We start from the raw sequence: 18,860 nt of genomic DNA on the forward strand, positions 1-18,860 counted from the left end.
TTTGTGCATATGGAACATTACTGGGATCTTTTATTTCCGCTCATGAAACATTGGACCAACACTTTATGTGTGGCATTTATATTTTTGTTCAGTATAATTCCAAGTTACACATAAAAATATTTAGCGTCATATGAAGGTTTGCTCTGCCATTCCTCCCCTTTACACCAGGGCTGCCAATAATCCAGGGTTGCTGTACATAAATGGGAAAATAATGGACCTTTGAAAAAACTACAATAGCTACCCACTACCATGAGATTTATTAATTGAATGGTGACCACAGCCATAACGAAAGTTAATTTAAATCGTGTTTTAATGCAATTTTTTCCCTCCCTGCTCCATGTATGCAATGTATGATATTTTAAATGTGGCTCTAAGTGCGGCTTTACTTCCGGGCTATTATGAGATCCTTCTCTGTATGTTCCTAGACGGTGGTCAGCTGATTTAGAGGAGTGGGAGCAGCAGAATTAGCTGGTGTGTGACCCATTAATATCTCGGAGAAAAAAAGGGACGTGAACCTAGGTGTGTGACAGAAGACTCCGGTAAGATTATAATTACATTGAAAATAAGTCTCAACATATTTAACAGTAAAAACAGTATAGCTAGTTTACGTTACCGTTTATATAAGATAGGCAATAGCTAGCTAGCTAATTGTTAGGCTGGCTAGGTTCTGTCTATTTTGCTAGTTAACTACCTTGCTAGCTAGTTTTCAATAGTTGGCTTACTCCCCATCCTATTTATCCCAAGCCTAAGGTCAACCATCCACCAACGTTAAGTCTGAAAGCGTAGCTATCTAGTTAGTTAAGGAGAATATCAACCATGTATGAACTTGTCGAGATGGTGAGTTATCTTTTCCGGTCAGGCAGGCAGACATCTTGGGGCAATAAAAGCGCAATTAAACCGCTTAGTGACTTCATGCATACCATGTCAGCGAACTCCACCAATATTTCCTTTTCGTGGGGTGGAAGATAACTTTCTAATCCATCTATATGTGTGTCCAGCAAATAAGTAAAGCCATGTTGTGCTGGAATGGGAAACTCGCTTTCTGTCCTATGTACTATAACAGGAAGTCACACACAGCTAAAATTCCAGGCATGTCTTTCATTCCATAGTATTCATACGCCTCATCTTATTATAAACTACAGAAAATGAATAATACATTATTTGGCCCCCACTTGACATAATCAGGAAATTGTCTATTCCACAGTCCAATACCAGCAACCCTCCATATGAACCTGAAACCACTCCCATATTCATAGCTAGCTACTGCTGGAGTTCTCCAACATTGACTGTAGCTTTAATAGCTACCATTATCACATCTAACCTACCCAGCATTAATCGTACTTAAGAAGGGTGGCGACAAATGTGTGTGTGTATGTACATCACCATTGTGACAGACTTATTCACCACTGTGGTGGAGTAATATAGGATACTCTGCTGGAAACATACTTGATATATATGGGTCATTCAGAATCCTCTTTATTTGCCAAGGACATTTGCATGTACCAGGAATTTGACCTGATGAAATGTCATATCACCCTCTCGCTCTTAATCAGGTGGGGTTCGTTTTCACCATGGCCAGTTTGGACTAAGGAACAGCAACGATGATCGGAGGACTGTTCATTTACAACCACAAAGGGGAGGTGCTTATCTCCCGAGTTTATCGCGATGATATAGGGTAAGTGAGGTGGTAATTGGTTTGGAGAGTTATGGATGGAGGTTCTATTACAATGATATTGTAAGGGGAGAGGGAGATGGTGTCTACCTGGTTGGCCTGAAGTAAGTTGGGGAGATGGGGGCGAATCTGTTAGGAGTTCAATGTAACTACATAGGTATTGAACTTACTCCTTAGGTCATTTACTCATTAGGTCATTAGCACAGTGCACCCACCAAACAAAATAATTGAGCTATCATCTTGGGGATAATGGCTGTTGTATCAGGTCTAAGACAATGCAAGATCTCTGCAGTAGCCAATGCATTAACCCTTTTTTGCATTAACTCTTGACTCATCACATACGCTGCTGTTACTGTTTATTACCTATCCTGTTGCCTAGTCACTTTATCCCTACCTATATGTACATACTGTATCTACCTCAATTACCTCGTACCCCTGCACATCGACTCAGTACTGGTACCCCTGCACATCGACTTGGTATGGGTACCCTGTGTATATAGCCAGGTTATCGTTACTCATTGTATTTATTCTTCGTGTTATTATTTTTAAATTATTTCCCTTTTTTTCCCCCTTTCTCTCCGTTGTTGGGAAGGGCCCGTAAGTAAGCGTTTCACTGTTAGTTTGGGAAGCATGTGACAACTAAATTTTTATTTGAAGATTTGATTTGATTTTCTCACCCATCTATCTAACCCCACCACTACATCTAGGATTGATGATCTTGCTTGGCACCGCAAAATAATGCCTAGATTTTCCAGACACAAGATTTGTTGACACATTCAAGTTGCCTTCGATTAGACTCCACTCTCTTAAGTCTTAAATTCAACCACAATTGGTGGAAAAAGTAGTTAATTTAACTCATTTAGACTGCATTTGGTTGTTTACTACAGTGGTCCTCTTCAATGGATAGCCTTTTAAACACCATGTTACTCAATCTGTGTACATGCATGAAAAATGTCTTTGTGTACATTTCTGTCTCTTTCCTCCTTTATATCATCCCTCTACCTCTATCTTTTTGCCATTTTCCTCCATCTGTACATCTTGGCCACTGTAGGAATAGGTAAGCGATGCACCAACCTATCAAGCATGTCCCCTGACCCATGGCAACCAATCAGTGACTCCCAATGCATGTCCTCTGACCCACAGCAACTACCCGATGACCCTTTCAGCATGTCACCTGACATATCAGTGACCAAAGAACACAAACTCAATTACTGCAACCAACCAATGCCTCTGAGGTGCATCTACTGTCCTCCCCTTACCCACAAGTATCTCTTCCCTCCTTAATGGACATTGCCTTCTAAAAAACAGAAGGTCAGACCCTGTTAAATGATCATCTATGGTTCCAGTGCCCCTTCCATCCCTACCTCCATCTCTCTTTGTCCACTCTCATGGGGAGAGGCTAACTAGTGCCGAGTCTGACTCTGCAGAGTCCCTCATCTGAAATCGGTTCCAGAGATTCATATTTCTGGGAACTGGTTCCCAGAATATGTCCTGGTTTCAAATGAATAAAGGTATGATAAACTACTAGGCAGTAGCTTTATGGTCACTGTCAGTTTCACTGTCAAGCTCACAGAAGTTGTAGACACTGCACCTGGGAATCTATTCCTGAATCTTGAACATCACTGATTGGGACTCAGCAGTCTTGTCTGGACATGCTGCCTCATCTGTAGTAAACCCTTCAGTTATTTATACATCCACACCAGATCTCTAAAGCACTCTAACCTCCCCACTAATCTTCACCCTCTAAACAAAAGATTGCTTTACCAGTGCCGAAATGGTCACGTCAGTTTGGGACGATTCAGTCATCTTGCAGCTCTCAGACAAGTTAATGTGTGCTGTCCTCTGCAAAGCATACTATTAGGATGTTCGGAGGGTTACTAGTTTTTTTTGGGGGGGGGCCAAATAGTATTTTCTGTTCTACCAGGAACTTGAATATCAAGTAGAAGGTCTGGAAAGAGAATATGGTAGATAGTGTAGTTGACAAGTGTTTGACAGTTGACTATCCCTCTGAAAGCCTCAGGGAGACTGATGTTTGTATACTATTAACCAAGAGCGTATTCTGAGTTAGCTTTTGTTGTGATCAATTGCAGATGGAGGTACATCCTCTTCCACATTTACTCATAACATGAAAGTAGTCCTTCTCTTCCTCGCTCTACCTCGTTTCCTCAGGCGCAACGCGGTGGACGCATTCCGTGTGAATGTGATCCATGCCCGGCAGCAGGTGCGCTCTCCAGTGTCCAACATTGCACGTACCAGCTTCTTCCATGTCAAGCGCTCCAACATCTGGCTGGCGGTGGTCACCAAGCAGAATGTCAACGCCGCCATGGTGTTTGAGTTCCTCTACAAGATGTGTGATGTCATGGCTTCCTACTTTGGCAAGATCAGCGAAGAGAACATCAAGAACAACTTTGTGCTGATCTACGAGCTGCTCGACGGTAACTATGGCTGACCGAATTTCGCACTCTCATGCCATTTGGATCTTCTTTCTATTTTCCCTGTTTGGTTCCTCTCTTACCCTCTTCATCATTTGGTGTCTTTGTTTTGTGCAGAGATCCTGGACTTTGGGTATCCCCAGAACTCTGAGACAGGAGCACTGAAGACCTTCATCACTCAGCAGGGCATCAAGGGCCAGGTGAGGATGAGGAGTATCTCCTTGTCACTGCTGTAACGCTCTGCAATGGGCTCTTTAGCAGAACTGTGGGCCATCTGTTTTGTGACTGTTCCTCCTCTCTTTTTATTTCTCTGGGGTTGTGGACACGGCCGGATGCAGCATCAGGTAATGTTCATTTCAGTTATATTTGGGACATTGGGCCTGGTTGCAACCATACCCTGTTTTTTCCACTTGATATCCTGTTGATCTTTCTCTCTCTCTCCTTTTCCAGACAAAGGAAGAGCAGTCTCAGATCACTAGTCAGGTGACGGGGCAGATTGGTTGGCGTCGCGAAGGCATCAAGTATCGACGCAATGAGCTCTTCTTGGATGTGCTGGAGAGTGTCAACCTGCTCATGTCGCCTCAAGGTGAACGTTGGTCATAACACTTGAACGTAAACGGCCTAAAGTATTTAGGGGCGTTGTAGTAGTAACGTTGTTCCCTAGTGATTGACCCTTTCAATTTGACCCCATCCAGGTCAGGTCCTGAGCGCCCATGTGTCCGGCCGTGTGGTAATGAAGAGCTACCTGAGCGGAATGCCAGAGTGCAAATTTGGCATGAATGACAAAATTGTAATTGATAAGGCGGGTAAAGGCGGGGTCACTGATGAGGCGGGAAAGAGGTGAGTAAGAGGGGCTGTTTGGACAGAGCCAGGGTTGGGGTAGATTCCACTTAGTTTCAGGAAGTATACTGAAATGCACATTTCATGAGGAGAATTAGAATTTTGTTTCTGAATTTAAAAGCAATTGACTCCAACCCTGGACAGAGCTTGACATTAAAGAGAGGGAGCTAAATATAAGATACTTGTGCCGCAGAATCAGATAAAGAATGTATGTCTTGTATTGATTTTCAACTTAGACATTTCAGACTGATAGGCAATAGTGTTGATTCGGACTTAACCCTCTGTGTAGAATTATTATTTTAAAAAATCCAGAAAGTTTACCGCCCTGTCAGTCAGTCCCTGGACTAAGACTTCTATATAGAGCTTGGGTTAAGGCTTACAATTTGTTTTCCTTTTGATTTTTCTCTCCTTTCTTTCCTTCTCTTTTTCTGTGCTGTACCTCAGTGATTTAGGGGGAGGAGGAAGGTACTGTATTGATATCTGGCCTTACCTCCATATGTCCCGCTGTCTTGTCTATCGTGTCATTTATGGTGACTGCTTTACTAAGCATTTGAGGTGGCTCCAATATTTACTGGAATTACTGTATTAATTTGTGCTTCAGCAGTCAACTAGTGTGACTGCTAATTGATACAAATCTGACTAGCCTCCTCAAATCTTTAGTGGACTGCCCAACGGTTGTCATCACTGAGAGTGTTGTTAGTTTACCCGCTTGACCCTTAACCCTGACCCAGTCTTTGACAGTGGTGGAGATGGTTAGCATCCACTGGGTTGCTGTGTTATGGTAGCCATGGTTTCCCTTCTTGTGTATGTACCTGTATGTATTGTGTGTTTCTGTGTTGTATTAGGAAGTGGGGCACGTAGAGCAGTGCGTTTTAAATAACTGTGGTTTGGTTTGTGTGTTCGTTTGAATGTGTCAGTATGTATGGGTGCGTAGACGTTCAACTCTCTTCTCCCTCTGCCCCTGTAGTACCAGTGGTAAGCAGTCCATAGCCATTGACGACTGTACGTTCAACCAGTGTGTGCGTCTCAGTAAGTTTGACTCGGAGCGCAGCATCAGCTTCATCCCCCCGGATGGAGAGTATGAGCTCATGAGGTAAGTGTGCCACAGGCTAAACTTCAACCTATATTGACCCTGTGCATGTGCTCGCATGTTTGTATTTGTAAGTCCTCTCGCTTTGTCTGTGTGCATTAATGTGTCCAATGATTTGCGCCATTCCCCCCTGTTGCACCCTGCATGTGTCTGTTTGAGATGAGTTTGGTGTGGTTTTACCCCTGCGTCCAGGTACCGCACCACTAAAGACATCATCCTACCTTTTCGAGTCATTCCGCTGGTCCGGGAGGTGGGCCGCACCAAGCTGGAGGTCAAAGTGGTCATCAAGTCCAACTTCAAACCCTCGCTACTGGCCCAGAAAATTGAGGTAGTTATTCAGCCTCTTCCTTTTAGATTGTGGCGTTCTGTCACTTTGTTTGTGAAACTGGTCTTTCATCTGACCTTGAGGTAAATCTCTTACTCTTTTGAAGTTGGTATGTTTTCTCATAACCCTTTGTTTATGCTTGGTCTGTTAATTGCAATGGTTGTTATTCTTACAAGTTCACATTTAGTCTGCTGAATGAGACTTTGTTTATCATGTTATGACTTAACTTGTTTTCCGTTGCACCAGGTGCGCATTCCCACGCCGCTCAACACCAGCGGTGTCCAGGTGATCTGCATGAAGGGCAAGGCCAAGTACAAGGCCAGCGAGAACGCAATCGTATGGAAGTGAGTTATTTCAACCCTCCGGTTCTCCATCACGGTACCCCAGATCACCCTCATGTTTTGTATCCCTGTCTTTCATTTTGAACGGCTCTTTCAGATGTTGAATGTTTGTTTCCTGCGTGTAGGATCAAGCGCATGGCTGGGATGAAGGAGTCTCAGATCAGTGCTGAAATCGAGCTGCTGCCCACCAACGATAAGAAGAAGTGGGCGCGCCCTCCCATCTCCATGAACTTTGAGGTAAGGCTGCAGTCACACAATGATCATTTGAGCATTTTAGCTTACAGTATTAAAATTAAAACTCCTAACCTGGATATCTTTTGTCCCCCTCAGGTTCCATTTGCCCCCTCTGGGCTGAAGGTGCGTTACTTGAAGGTGTTTGAGTCCAAGCTGAATTACAGTGACCATGATGTTATCAAATGGGTGCGCTACATTGGCCGAAGTGGCATCTACGAGACTCGCTGCTAATGTTAGAGAGTGAGCCTGAGGAGAGGTCTACCAAGCAGTCTCCCTCTACATATGTTCTTCTGTCCCTCTCTCTTCTCTCCATCCCAATCTCTCCCCTTATCCTTTACTCAATGTTGGGGATGAATAAAAATAAATGGTATAAAACAGATGTGAAACGTTGTATCGCATCTCTTAGTATGATTAACTTGTAAACAAACTGGTCCTGTGTAGAAAGAATAGAAACGTTTGTGGTCATACGCATATCCTTAACTTAGGTGCTGGGCTCAAAGAATACTTGTAAAGAACAGGAAGGCCTGCACACTGTCTATACTCCCAATTCACCGCTTTAGTGACAACGTATTGATCCGAAACGGATCTTCGTCAGGTCCGACTGAGTGCTCACATCCCAAAATATACACATAATGTGAAAACCAGTGTTACAGTCCAGTCTGCAGTTTCTATTATAGGGTCAAGGTCTTTGAAGTGCCCCCTTGAGATCAGTTGTTTTTCTAAATGGCTTTTTGGGTCCATCTTCTTTTATCTAACTAGTTCCTTTCTCCCCTCTGAACTGTTCTGTCTGATCGCATGTGAGCTTATTAATAATTGACTGTTTCGATGTGGCGGTTTGTGGGACTCATCCTGACCATAACAGTGGCTTAGCTCTGACCTGCCTCTTTGGAGCCCCTGAAGGTCACATCACCTTGACTGGCTCCTTGTTTGTGAACCCTGGTGACCGTACAGTAAAATCTGATCACGTAACCAGCTCCGCCTCTCGTCTTTGTTTTCACTTGACTATTTGCAAGTGAACACGTGCTAGTGAAGGATTGGTTGTGTTCGAGGCCGACTACATTGTAGTCATTGCATCAACCAAAGGTTATGCCATGTCATGTAATGCGCAATATCATGTGGTTACCTGATGTGATAAACACCTATCTAGGCGTTGTGAAATCGAGCATGCGTCTGCAATGTAGACATACTGGAACACAGCCATGAGGGGATCTGATTAAGCTGGCCCGGAGTGGCTGAGTTAGCACAGAGTGCCCTGTTCAAAGCAAATGGTGAAGTCTGCTCAAAACAAAATGACGTATGTCAAGCAGTAATGACTTAGGGTACAGAGTTTTCATATGTAAAAATTGAGTTTACTCTTGATAACGCATAAGTGCTGCATCTGCCTTCCCAAAGAAAGAGGAAATGTTTTACATACATTATGGAAAAGACATGTTTCTGAACAATGCAACATGCAGCGTCGATTACTGTTCGATTTGAGAAGAAACGGGATTGAGGATTAAACTCTGAGCCATGGATTTGATTTCACACAGAAATTTCACAAGGTTATGGTTAAAGTTTTTTAAATTCCATTTCCATGTTCCCTGGTATCTTATGCCTGCACATTCAGGAGCTAAACAAACTCAGGCCAAACAGTAAAATAATGGTTAAAACTATGTACTTAGAGCCATGTACATTTGTATCTGACAGATAGAAAGGTTAGTACTGGCTTCTTACATATCAGACAACTTTTGCCACCAAGAGATATAGACATGCCCCTAATGAGAAGCAGCATTTTAATGGATTTATTCAGAGATCCCAAATAAATCAGTCCAGTAAAATGTAAATTGATGGATCATATCCTTTCCCCATCATCCCTTATTATTGTAACCATGTTGGATTGTCTACACAGTATATGCTTAAAATCCCATATTTCAATTATATAGGAAATAAAACCAAGACTCCTGCTTTGCCACCATAGAGACAAAGACTAGCAAGGGATGGGTCAACAGCCAAAATCAAGTGACTCCAAATACAGGAGGGAGAGATGTAACAGGGATAAAATTGTATTACATGTAATCATTTTTAAAATGAGGTCTCGTTATTATGCACATAAGTGTTTTCAGGTTCAGTGAGAACCTACTGAAAACAAGTTCTCTTGAGCCCTACTGAACAAGATCTCTAGTTCAAACGCTGGGTACTATGCTTTGAAAACCTCTGTCCAAAGACTGACCGAGTCAGACCATCGAGACCAACTATTAGTATTATTATGTGCAAAAAGGTCAAGCTGAGTCCTGATCAGTCCATGGATGGAGGCCATCGACATGCCTACACAAAAACTAGCAGTTTACACAAATACATATGCACACTCAGACGCAAACAAACACTCCGAGGGGGAGTCATTAAGGGACTGATGGTTACTATATTGCTAAATATCACATACTCTCAGATCATCTGTGGAGGAATGTAACAGTGCACCAAACACCCCTCAACCTATATAGCAGACAACAGAAAACGGAATTCCCCACTAGACTCATGGTTAACAAAATAAAAAATCTACCTACTAAGGTTATAAGGAAGGAAGCGTACATCGAAATATCAGCAAATGTTCTATCAGTGAGAAATGCAACATTAGCTGTCAAACTAATTGCGCATTAACCCCCTTCTGACTGATGTGGTACATTACATATGGAATGGACACCAGTAATTGAAAAAAATTAAGTGCGGGACAACGCTGTACAGATAATTGGACATACTGATGATTGGTTGGAGGGGCTTGAACGCTGATACTGTCGATGGACCGAGGAGCAGGATTAACAAACCGAGAAATGGGAGCCCTAACCTTCGTCAGACTCATCATCATCCTCACTGATGGGGTATCCCCGTGCTGCGCTGTGGTGGGCTGAGGCCAAGGCCTTGTTTAAGAAGGGCATACGGAAGATGGGGGAGGGAGAGCGCTCACGGGTGGGACTGCTGCTGGGACTCTGTCTCGGGCTGATGGCCTGCAGCATCCGGCCCCTGCCCTCCTTCAACATGTGCTTCTACAGAGAAGGAGAAGGTGGCATCTCAGTCAAGATTACAAGTTCATTGGTTGTTCTTGGGCTATAGAACCAATAAATCCATGTTGGCCCGTGCTCACTGATCTACAGCACGATACAAATCTTCCATGGAAAACCACACTCATCACTATATTATTGCCCAGAGCAGGAAATTAGGATTGCCACAAAATACACCATTCTAGTCTACCTTACACCACACACAGAGAGAGAGAACAGAAGTTCTCACCAGTGCTCCCTCAGGGCCGAACATCTGCAGGAAGTTGCCGATGAACTCCCGTGACTTCTCCTCCCACTTCTGGATGAGGTCGATGCTCTTGTTCTCCACCTTCTGCACAAACTCTTTACTCTTCTCCTCCACGTCACGCACTTTCCTCTTCACTTTGTCCACACGCTCCTGCAGGTGGTACTTCTTCTCCTGAAGGACAGGGGCACAGTGTCATACCAGTGCAGAGTCATAAATCCAGACCTTGGCAAGCGAGGATGCACTAGACTAGTAAACATTTCTTAGCCGCTTTCATTCAACTACTTCAATTAATTCTGCTTCTACTGTCCTCTGCCAAATAGACCGATGGCTACCTCAACTATTGCTAGTTATCACATGATAATCACAATCAAATACCATCATTACTACTAATAAGAATGATAGCAACATGAAGTGTTAACGCACATTTATGAAGCTGACGTTGAGCTCTTTTGCAGTGTAGCCACGTTGCAGGTTGCGTCTCACGTACACATCGTAGTCGCGGACGATGCGCGTGATGATGTCCGAGGTGGAGATGCCCTCCGTCCTCTGGGTGGGCGCAAACATGCCTGGAGGCACAAGGGGTCAAAAGGGCAAAGGGTCATCGTGACAGACACAGGGTACCAGGACGTTCATGGTTGTCATTCCTGCTGGTTGTCATGGTACCCACCCGCCTCCTTGATGTGCTTGTAAACGTCATCCTGGCCTGCTGATGTATATGGGATGTCATCATGGGCAACAAAGTCGATCTGGTGGGTTATCGGGGTGACCGAGAGACGGATGACATCACACACACAAATATACACAAACAAAAAACATCAATGCAACATGTAAAGTGTTGGTCCCATGTTTCATGAGCTGAAATAAAAGATCCCAAAAATGTTCCATACGCACAAAAAGCTTATTTCTCTAAAATGTTGTGCACAAATGTTTACATCCCTGTTAGTGAGCATTTCTCCTTTGCCAAGATAATCCATCCACCTGACAGGTGTGGCATGCTGACTGCAGGAATGTCCACCAGAGCTGTTGCCAGAGAATTGAATGTTCATTTCTCTACCATAAGCGTCGTTTTAGAGAATTTGGCAGTACGTCCAACCGGCCTCACAACTGCAGACCACGTGTAACCACGCCAGCCCAGGACCTCCACATCCAGCTTCTTCAACTGCAGGATCGTCTGAGACCAGCCACCTGGACAGCTGATGAAACTGTGGGTTAGCACAACCGAATAATTTCTGCACAAACTGTCAAACCATCTCAGGGAAGCTCATCTGCGTGCTCATCGTCCTCACCAGGGTCTTGACCTAACTGCAGTTCGGCGTCGTAACCAACTTCAGTGGGTAAATGCTCACCTTCGATGGCCACAGGCACGCTGGAGAAGTGTGCTCTTTACAGATGAATCCCGCTTTCAACTGTACCTGGCAGACGGCGTGTATGGTGTCGTGTGGGCGAGTGGTTTGCTGATGTCAAAGTTGTGAACAGAGTGCTCCATCGTGGTGGTGGGGTTATGGTATGGGCAGGCAGGCATAAGCTACGGACAACGAACACAATTGCATTTTATTGATGGCAATTTCAATGCACAGAGATACCGTGACGAGATCCTGAAGCCCATTGTCGTGCCATTCATCTGCCGCCATCACCTCATATTTCAGCATGATAATGCACGGCCCTATGTCGCAAGGAGCTGTACACAATTCCTGGAAACTGAAAATGGCCTGCATACTCACCAAACATGTCACCCATTGAGCATGTTTGGGATGCTCTGGATCGACAGCATGTTCCAGTTACCACCAATATCCAGCAACTTCGCACAGCCATTGGGGAGGAGTGGGACAACATTCCACAAGCACCAGCCTGATCAACTCTATGTGAAGGAGATGTCTTGCTGCATGAGGCAAATGGTGGTCACACCAGATACTGACTGGTTTTCTGATCGACGCCCCTACCTTTTTTTTAAAGGTATCTGTGACCAACAGATGCATAATCTGTATTTCCAGTCATGTGAAATCCATAGATTAGGGCCTAAGGAATTATATGAACTGTAACTCAGTAAAATCTTTGAAATTATTGCATGTATAATTTTTGTTCAGTGTACATACTCTAATACATACCCTTTGAACACTACACTTCTATCAGACCAATCAGCATGTCATTGCTTTCCATTCCCCCCCCCCCATCCCTCCCTCCCTCTAACTTTCTTTTGCACACTCACTCGGTGCTTGGCGAGGAATTCGGGCGTAAGCGTCCAGGGCGCGTTCCTGACGACCTCGTCCACGTAGCGGCAGTGGCTGACTGCATCGTAGCGCTCGTCCTCGTTCATCACTGTAAACCCCTTGAACTTGTGCGTCAGGTCGTCACTACACACTGAGACATGATGAAGAGAAGCACAGAGGTTCAGGGAAATCGAATACACTTGAATTAGTACTAGTACTTAACTTAATTAAGCACCATCTATGTAAAGTTAATTCTCTGAAAAACAATTTCTGCTGAAGGACCAAATAGACAGACATTAAACTGTCAGGAAGGCACTCAAGACATGTTGAGAAGAAAGGTTGACACAGCCAGAGTGAGACACTCACCGCCCACAATGAGGTGTGTGTTGGGGAAGAGGCCCTTGGCCTGCATGAGAGCCCGGGCGTGGCCTGAGTGGAACACATCAAAGATCCCATCTGCATACACCCGCACCGGCCTATGAACTGTGGGAGAGAGGAGGGACATGCTGGTGATGACAGCCAATCACAAGTCACTTCATTAGAGCAACATTCTATACCCCTCAAACTCAACTTTGGAGTCTGGACCTTGAAGCTAGTTCCACTGCATATTTTCATTGTTCCCCTCTAAATCAGGGAATGATTTAGACCTGGGAGACCAGGTGTGTGCAATTAATTATCAGGCAGAACAGACAGTGGTGGAAAAAGTACCCAATTCTCATACTTAAGTAAAAGTAAAGCTACCTTAATAGAAAATGACTCAAGTAAAAGTGAAAGTCACCCAGTAAAATCCTACTTGAGTAAAAGTCTAAAAGTATTTGATTTTAAATATACTTATGTATCAAAAGTAAATGTAATTGCTCAAATATACTTAAGTGTCAAAAGTAAAAATAATTTCAAATTCCTTACATAAGCAAACCAGACGGCACTATTTTTTTTATTTTTTTTATTTACGGATAGCCAGGGGCACGCTCCAACACTCAGGCCATTTACAAACGAAGCATGTGTTTAGTGAGTCCGCCAGATCAGAGGCAGTAGGGATGACCAGGGATGTTCTCCTGATAAGTGTGTGAATTTGAATGTTTTCCTGTCCTGCTAAGCATTCAAAATGTAACGGGTACTTTTGGGTGTCAGGGAAAATGTATGGAGTAAAAAGTACATCATTTTCTTTAGGAATGTAGTGAAGTAAAAGGTGTCAAAAAATGTAAATAGTAAAGTACAGATACCAAAAGAAAATGACTTAGGTACTTTATACCACTGAGAACAGAGAAGCAGCAGGCTCCGGACCACGTAGGGTAAGAGTTGAATACCCCTGTTCTATACATTTTCAGAACTGTTCAAGTCTTTGGAACGGTAGATTTGGGGTGAGTGAATAAGAGGTTGTTTTTCAGTTAGTATTAGACCGTGTGTGTGCGTGACTCACATGGAGTTCCCCTCTTGGCCTCCTCCATACTGACTCGCAGGTATGGAGTGTCCTCAGCCGACTCCAGCTCATCAGCAAAGAGGGCGGGATCTTTTAAACCCTAGTGTAGGTACACACATTATTACCATGACAACAATGAGATAAGGTTTTCCTTCATACGAATCATATTACTCACTTGCCTATCTTACCCAACACACAACTCCCCATAAACGAGGTCTGCACACACACAAAGCCTCTCTCTTCCTCACTCACCACGGTGGATCTTGGGACTTTCCCTGGCCGCTCTACCTCCTCGGCCTCTCCCTTGGATCCATCTCTCCTCCTCTTCCTGGACAGGCTTGACCGGCTTGAGCTGTGGGCTTCCATCCCAGGGCTGAAAGGGAAAAAGTCACGTGTACACACACTAACCACCATGTTGCTTAGAGAGCAAAAGCAATCACATGCAGTTTTGGTACTCTCAAACAAACAGATTGTGTTGTCTACATGGAAGAACAACATTAACCAGTACCAGGATGACCAAATAAGAAGTCATCTTGACCCTACTGAAGGTCATAGGCTTATTTCTTACAAATTATGTAATAGAATTGTCTCAGGAAAAAACTTTGCCCCGCCTCATTCCGGACATTCCTTCGCACTAACACTGAGGGGTAAAAAAATTAAATGTTTGGCCGTCGGCTTTAATATTCTTTAGTCAAAAGGGACTACTGGATTATTTTACATTTACATTTTAGTCATTTAGCAGACGCTCTTATCCAGAGCAACTTACAGTTAGTGAATACATATTTTTTTTTTTGTTAAAAAAAATGTCATACTGGTCCCCCGTGGGAATCGAACCCACAACCCTGGCGTTGCAAACACCATGCTCTATCAACTGAGCTACATCCCTGCCGGCCATTCCCTCCCCTACCCTGGACAACGCTAGGCCAATTGTGCGCCGCCCATGAGTCTCCCGGTCGCGGCCGGCTGCGACAGAGCCTGGATTCGAACCAAGATCTCTAGTGGCACAGCTAGCACTGCGATGCAGTGCCTTAGACCACTGCGCCACTCAGGAGACAATTATGTAGCTAGTGTGAACGTATATTATTAGGCTATAGTTTCACAATCAACAGTGTGGTTGGATACCTGTGTGGCGCAACAAGCTCAACCTTTCTCGGATAGCTGGCACAGTTTAGCATACTGTTTGAGATTTACATTCGCATGTCATGTCTGAAATGAGTAGCTATAAGAAGACCATGGGCGATACTCGGGCAATGCCACCGTACCAGAATTACGCTTTGACTCTGATTTTTCACTTTGAAATGTATGCCAAAAAAAAAACATAGATTTCAAAGTTTAACAAACCATAAAACTGTATGCACAAGAACTACTTTGAACGATTTACACTGAATATTTCACAAAAACATATTTACTGGAAGAACTGTGCAGATGCAAAGTTTGGTAAAATAATTAAGGTAAAATATCCCCCAAAAATGTATGGAACCACATTTTCCAAATATCTGCTCCAAATTAAGATTAAAAGTTGTCTGCAGAAAGAATGGGGTGTCAGCTACAACATGACAAATATTTTGGTTATTGAAATGTATACAGTAGAGCTCAGTAGGGCACAGTATACAGTAGAGCTCAGTAGAGCTCAGTACACAGTAGAGCTCAGTAGAGCACAGTACACAGTAGAGCTCAGTAGAGCACAGTACACAGTAGAGCTCAGTAGAGCACAGTACACAGTAGAGCTCAGTAGAGTTCAGTATACAGTAGAGCTCAGTAGAGCACAGTGTACAGTAGAGCACAGTGTACAGTAGAGCACAGTACACAGTAGGGCACAGTAGAGTTCAGTATACAGTAGAGCTCAGTAGAGCACAGTGTACAGTAGAGCTCAGTAGAGCACAGTATACAGCACAGTAGATATGTTCAGTACAGTATACTGTAATCTACTCGTGTGATCTACTGTACTCTACTTTTCTTTACTGTACTGTCCAAACTTGTGAAACATAGACGTCTATGTTTGGTTCAGATTTGGTCCGGCCAGGGCGGACTGTCCAAATTTCAGCTACTTTTCAACGTCCATGGAGGTCCGGTGTCGATCGGTGCTCAGTGGGTGAGGATGCTTGTTACAGTAAAATGGAAAGAGGGTAGGTGGCATGGTAGATGGGGGAGAGGTGACATTAACTGAACGAAAGAGAGAGAGCGGCAGAGAGAGAGAGGGAGGGTGAGAGAGGGAGGGATTGTCCAGACTGTTCATAGTCTTGCTTTGACCACCAGACAACAGAGAGGGGGAAAAAAACAGTTATGAGCTGAACATAACAGTATGCCAGTGGAAGGGAGGACAGTAGAAGGTGAAACAACTGTGGTTGTGACTACTATGATTTCCCATAGTAGCTAATTCAATAGCAGTAATTTCATTACTAATTAATAAACAAACTTGATATCAGTAAAAACACTAATTGGTAGGTCTACCTTTACTTGTTACTTTGTGAACTTTCATTAGTCTCCCTCCTCATGAGGGAGAGAAATTATAAAATATCTTAAAGATACAGTATGTGGGTTTTTTGGTAACAGAATTACAAGGCAAAGGGGATCTCAATTGAACACTCATGGGAGATTCTGGAGCAGTGCCTGAGACAGCGTTTCCCACCATCATCAACAAAACACCAAATGATGTAATTTCTCAACGAAGAATGGTGTCGCACCCCTCCAATGGAGTTCCAGGCACTTGTAGACTCTATACCAAGGCACGTTACGTCGTTCTGGTGGCTCAACGCTCATTAAGACACTATGTCGGTGTTTCCTTCATTTTGGCAGTTACCTTCCTCCGTCTCACACACACTTTGCTAGAAGATGGTCTCTGGTCTGTAGACTGGAAAATAACAATGCTTGTTAAGTCACTAACCACTAGCTACTAACTGATCCCGTGGAAGGCTCACCTATCTACAGCAATTGATTCATGCCATTGATACAAGAGAGAAAGGTGGCGGTAGAGGTTTTCACACGTAGTTTTAGTTTAGCTGACAGTGACCTTAGCTTGACATGAGTCACCATGCAGACAGATCCCATCTCTAATTTAGATTTGTAAATCGCTCTGGATAAGAGCGTCTGCTAAATGACGTAAATGTAAATTTGACAAGCCAACAAAGTATGCAGCTAGGTAACCAGCTGTGCCTGACAAGTACAACCCTCTGGTAGCTAAATCAGTGGGCGGATTCGATTATGCTGAGCCGCGGGACACCGGTCCATGACCCGTAAAGTGAACGAATCATGACGTCACTGATCTTCAGTCGGAAAGTCTGTGCTCTAAAAAGAGGCCCGAGTTCCCGACTTGGAATTCCGAGTTGGATGACCGTTCAAAACGAATTTTCCCAGTCGAGGTCGTTTTTCCCGAGTTCCCAGTTGTCCTGAATACACTGAAATCGGAGATTTCTAAGTTCCCAGTTGTTGTGAACACGGCATCATACTCAGCTAACTAAAAATACATGATTTCATTCACGTACTTACCGTTGTTCTGTGCTTGGGGGTTGCCGTGTAGAAGTAGGTAACGTTACTGCTGCAAGCTATCTAGCTCATAGGCAGTGTGCTAGGGAAATATTTTATAGCTAACTACTGTCAAGTTGGTTTGCTCTCTGTTGCTTGCTAACAAGCTAGCTGTTGGTTAACGCTAAATTCACTAACTAGCTAGAACAGTGCACCCAACACTCAGGAAATGTTAGTCCAATGTCTTGAACTGTACCACCAGCTCGAGGGAAAGAGGACTAATAGACGGATTATCAACAGAGTATTTCTAGCTAACTAATGCAGTCCTCGGAATGACAGTTTACACCACAGGAACTACAAAAACCGGGACACCTTTCCAGGAAATTACGTAATTATTAAAGAGTGGCCTGACATTTCCGGTAAAATCACCTCAGTCAGAGAGGAAGAGGCGAAGCGAGATATTTTACTCTCCCCAAAACAAACCCAATGAATATATGGGCTTTTTTTAACCTAAACTTGTCGCCTGCCTTCCCGCCCAAGTATAGGTAGCTGCGTCCCGGACTGGTCTCGGATTAGTGGATTTGTCAAAAAGGGTGCTGCTTGATTTCAAAACACCAACTCCTTTCCATAAATCAATACCAAATATTTTTTATAACTAAACTAAGATAGACCACAGCCTGTCGTTTCAACGAATAAGTCGTAGTGGGCAGAGCCAAACACGAGCTAGCGAGATCCTATTGGCGCGTTCTAGCCAACATTTGCATATTTCCGTTAAGTAACGCCTACTCTGAAGTGCTCGTGTGCAATAACTCAATTTGCCTTTGCACTCTTTCTAAACAACGCAATTTTTTTGGCAAAGAGGAAAGTCTAGAATACCTCATCCACTCTGTTCGTAACAGATTCTAGTTTTGGGAACAGAAAACTTTATTGCGATCAAACGTTTCATCGGTGAGACAATTAGCGGAATGTCGGCCATCTAGTTCCATCTCCTCCCACTGCCGGCCACCGGGCTTCCTCTCTCTACCATATTTGGTAGTGAGTGGAAACGCCAAGCGGATGCTTCACATTTATACATCCGGTGAAATATCTTCCTCATTGTTCTATCTGTGCCCATCCTCCGGTCGCCATACTGGAACCACTGAGGTATAGATTGGGACGCAACAACTCCCTTCTCTTCCTGCCTTTGGGACAATGACTCCAATGTTAGGGCAGAGACATGAGCATCTCGTCATTATATATTGATCTCTGGGCCAGTTTCTTTTGCATTGCCCGGTGCCCCGGGTGTGTAAAGATTTCACTTAATGACCAATAGAATAAAATATTAAAACGCCACTCCATTCAACCGGGACAACAGGCCATGCAAAACGAACTCTCCCTCTGCCTCAGAGGCGTAGAGAACGGACCACCATGTTGCAACCAATGATATACACTAGATGACTTGGCACTCCCCCACCATTTAAAACAATATTTTGAAAGCTATAGAAATGCATTTATTAATGTACAGACACCTTAATGCATACTTTTAAATTACATTAGTGAGCTAAATATTTAAAAATAT

The 18,860-nt window shown here is 43.7% G+C and overlaps 2 protein-coding genes across 3 annotated transcripts; one reads left to right on the plus strand and one right to left on the minus strand.

Moving 5' to 3' along the window:
* Positions 1–425: 425 nt before the first annotated feature.
* LOC121535072 (AP-2 complex subunit mu-A) lies at positions 426–7,313 on the plus strand. Of its 2 annotated transcripts, XM_041841772.1 has the most exons (13): positions 426–539; positions 1,554–1,675; positions 3,842–4,107; positions 4,222–4,304; positions 4,443–4,448; positions 4,555–4,690; positions 4,800–4,944; positions 5,389–5,409; positions 5,912–6,037; positions 6,227–6,362; positions 6,606–6,703; positions 6,826–6,937; positions 7,031–7,313. In XM_041841772.1, the coding sequence occupies exons 2-13, from the start codon at positions 1,602–1,604 to the stop codon at positions 7,163–7,165; spliced, it is 1,338 nt and encodes a 445-aa protein (XP_041697706.1). In that variant the 5' UTR covers positions 426–539; positions 1,554–1,601; the 3' UTR covers positions 7,166–7,313. The 2 variants fall into 2 exon arrangements, with proteins under 2 accessions (XP_041697706.1, XP_041697707.1); XM_041841773.1 differs by lacking the exon at positions 5,389–5,409.
* Positions 7,314–8,476: 1,163 nt separating this feature from the next.
* On the minus strand, positions 8,477–17,933 carry LOC121535073 (choline-phosphate cytidylyltransferase A). The gene is made up of 9 exons (XM_041841774.2): positions 17,327–17,933; positions 14,093–14,213; positions 13,841–13,940; positions 12,787–12,903; positions 12,420–12,571; positions 10,881–10,959; positions 10,637–10,779; positions 10,196–10,384; positions 8,477–9,951 (listed from the first exon to the last, which is right to left on the minus strand). Exons 2-9 carry the CDS (start codon positions 14,204–14,206, stop codon positions 9,748–9,750), a joined length of 1,098 nt encoding a protein of 365 aa, XP_041697708.1. The 5' UTR covers positions 14,207–14,213; positions 17,327–17,933; the 3' UTR covers positions 8,477–9,747.
* Positions 17,934–18,860: the final 927 nt, after the last annotated feature.

Source organism: Coregonus clupeaformis, chromosome 21, assembly GCF_020615455.1.
Source record: "Coregonus clupeaformis isolate EN_2021a chromosome 21, ASM2061545v1, whole genome shotgun sequence".
Classification (NCBI taxonomy): domain Eukaryota; kingdom Metazoa; phylum Chordata; class Actinopteri; order Salmoniformes; family Salmonidae; genus Coregonus; species Coregonus clupeaformis.

Bases quoted from the DNA above. Each gene is read 5' to 3' on its own strand.
- LOC121535072 (XM_041841772.1), top strand. From the start codon at position 1,602: ATGATCGGAGGACTGTTCATTTACAACCACAAAGGGGAGGTGCTTATC. The intron at 1,676-3,841 runs GTAAGTGAGGTG...TCGTTTCCTCAG, and splicing joins GTTTATCGCGATGATATAGG to GCGCAACGCGGTGGACGCAT. The intron at 4,691-4,799 runs GTGAACGTTGGT...GACCCCATCCAG, and splicing joins CCTGCTCATGTCGCCTCAAG to GTCAGGTCCTGAGCGCCCAT.
- LOC121535073 (XM_041841774.2), bottom strand. From the start codon at position 14,206: ATGGAAGCCCACAGCTCAAGCCGGTCAAGCCTGTCCAGGAAGAGGAGG. The intron at 12,572-12,786 runs GTGAGTGTCTCA...ATCATGTCTCAG, and splicing joins CACACACCTCATTGTGGGCG to TGTGTAGTGACGACCTGACG. The intron at 10,385-10,636 runs GTGCGTTAACAC...CCTGTCCTTCAG, and splicing joins TCAACGTCAGCTTCATAAAT to GAGAAGAAGTACCACCTGCA.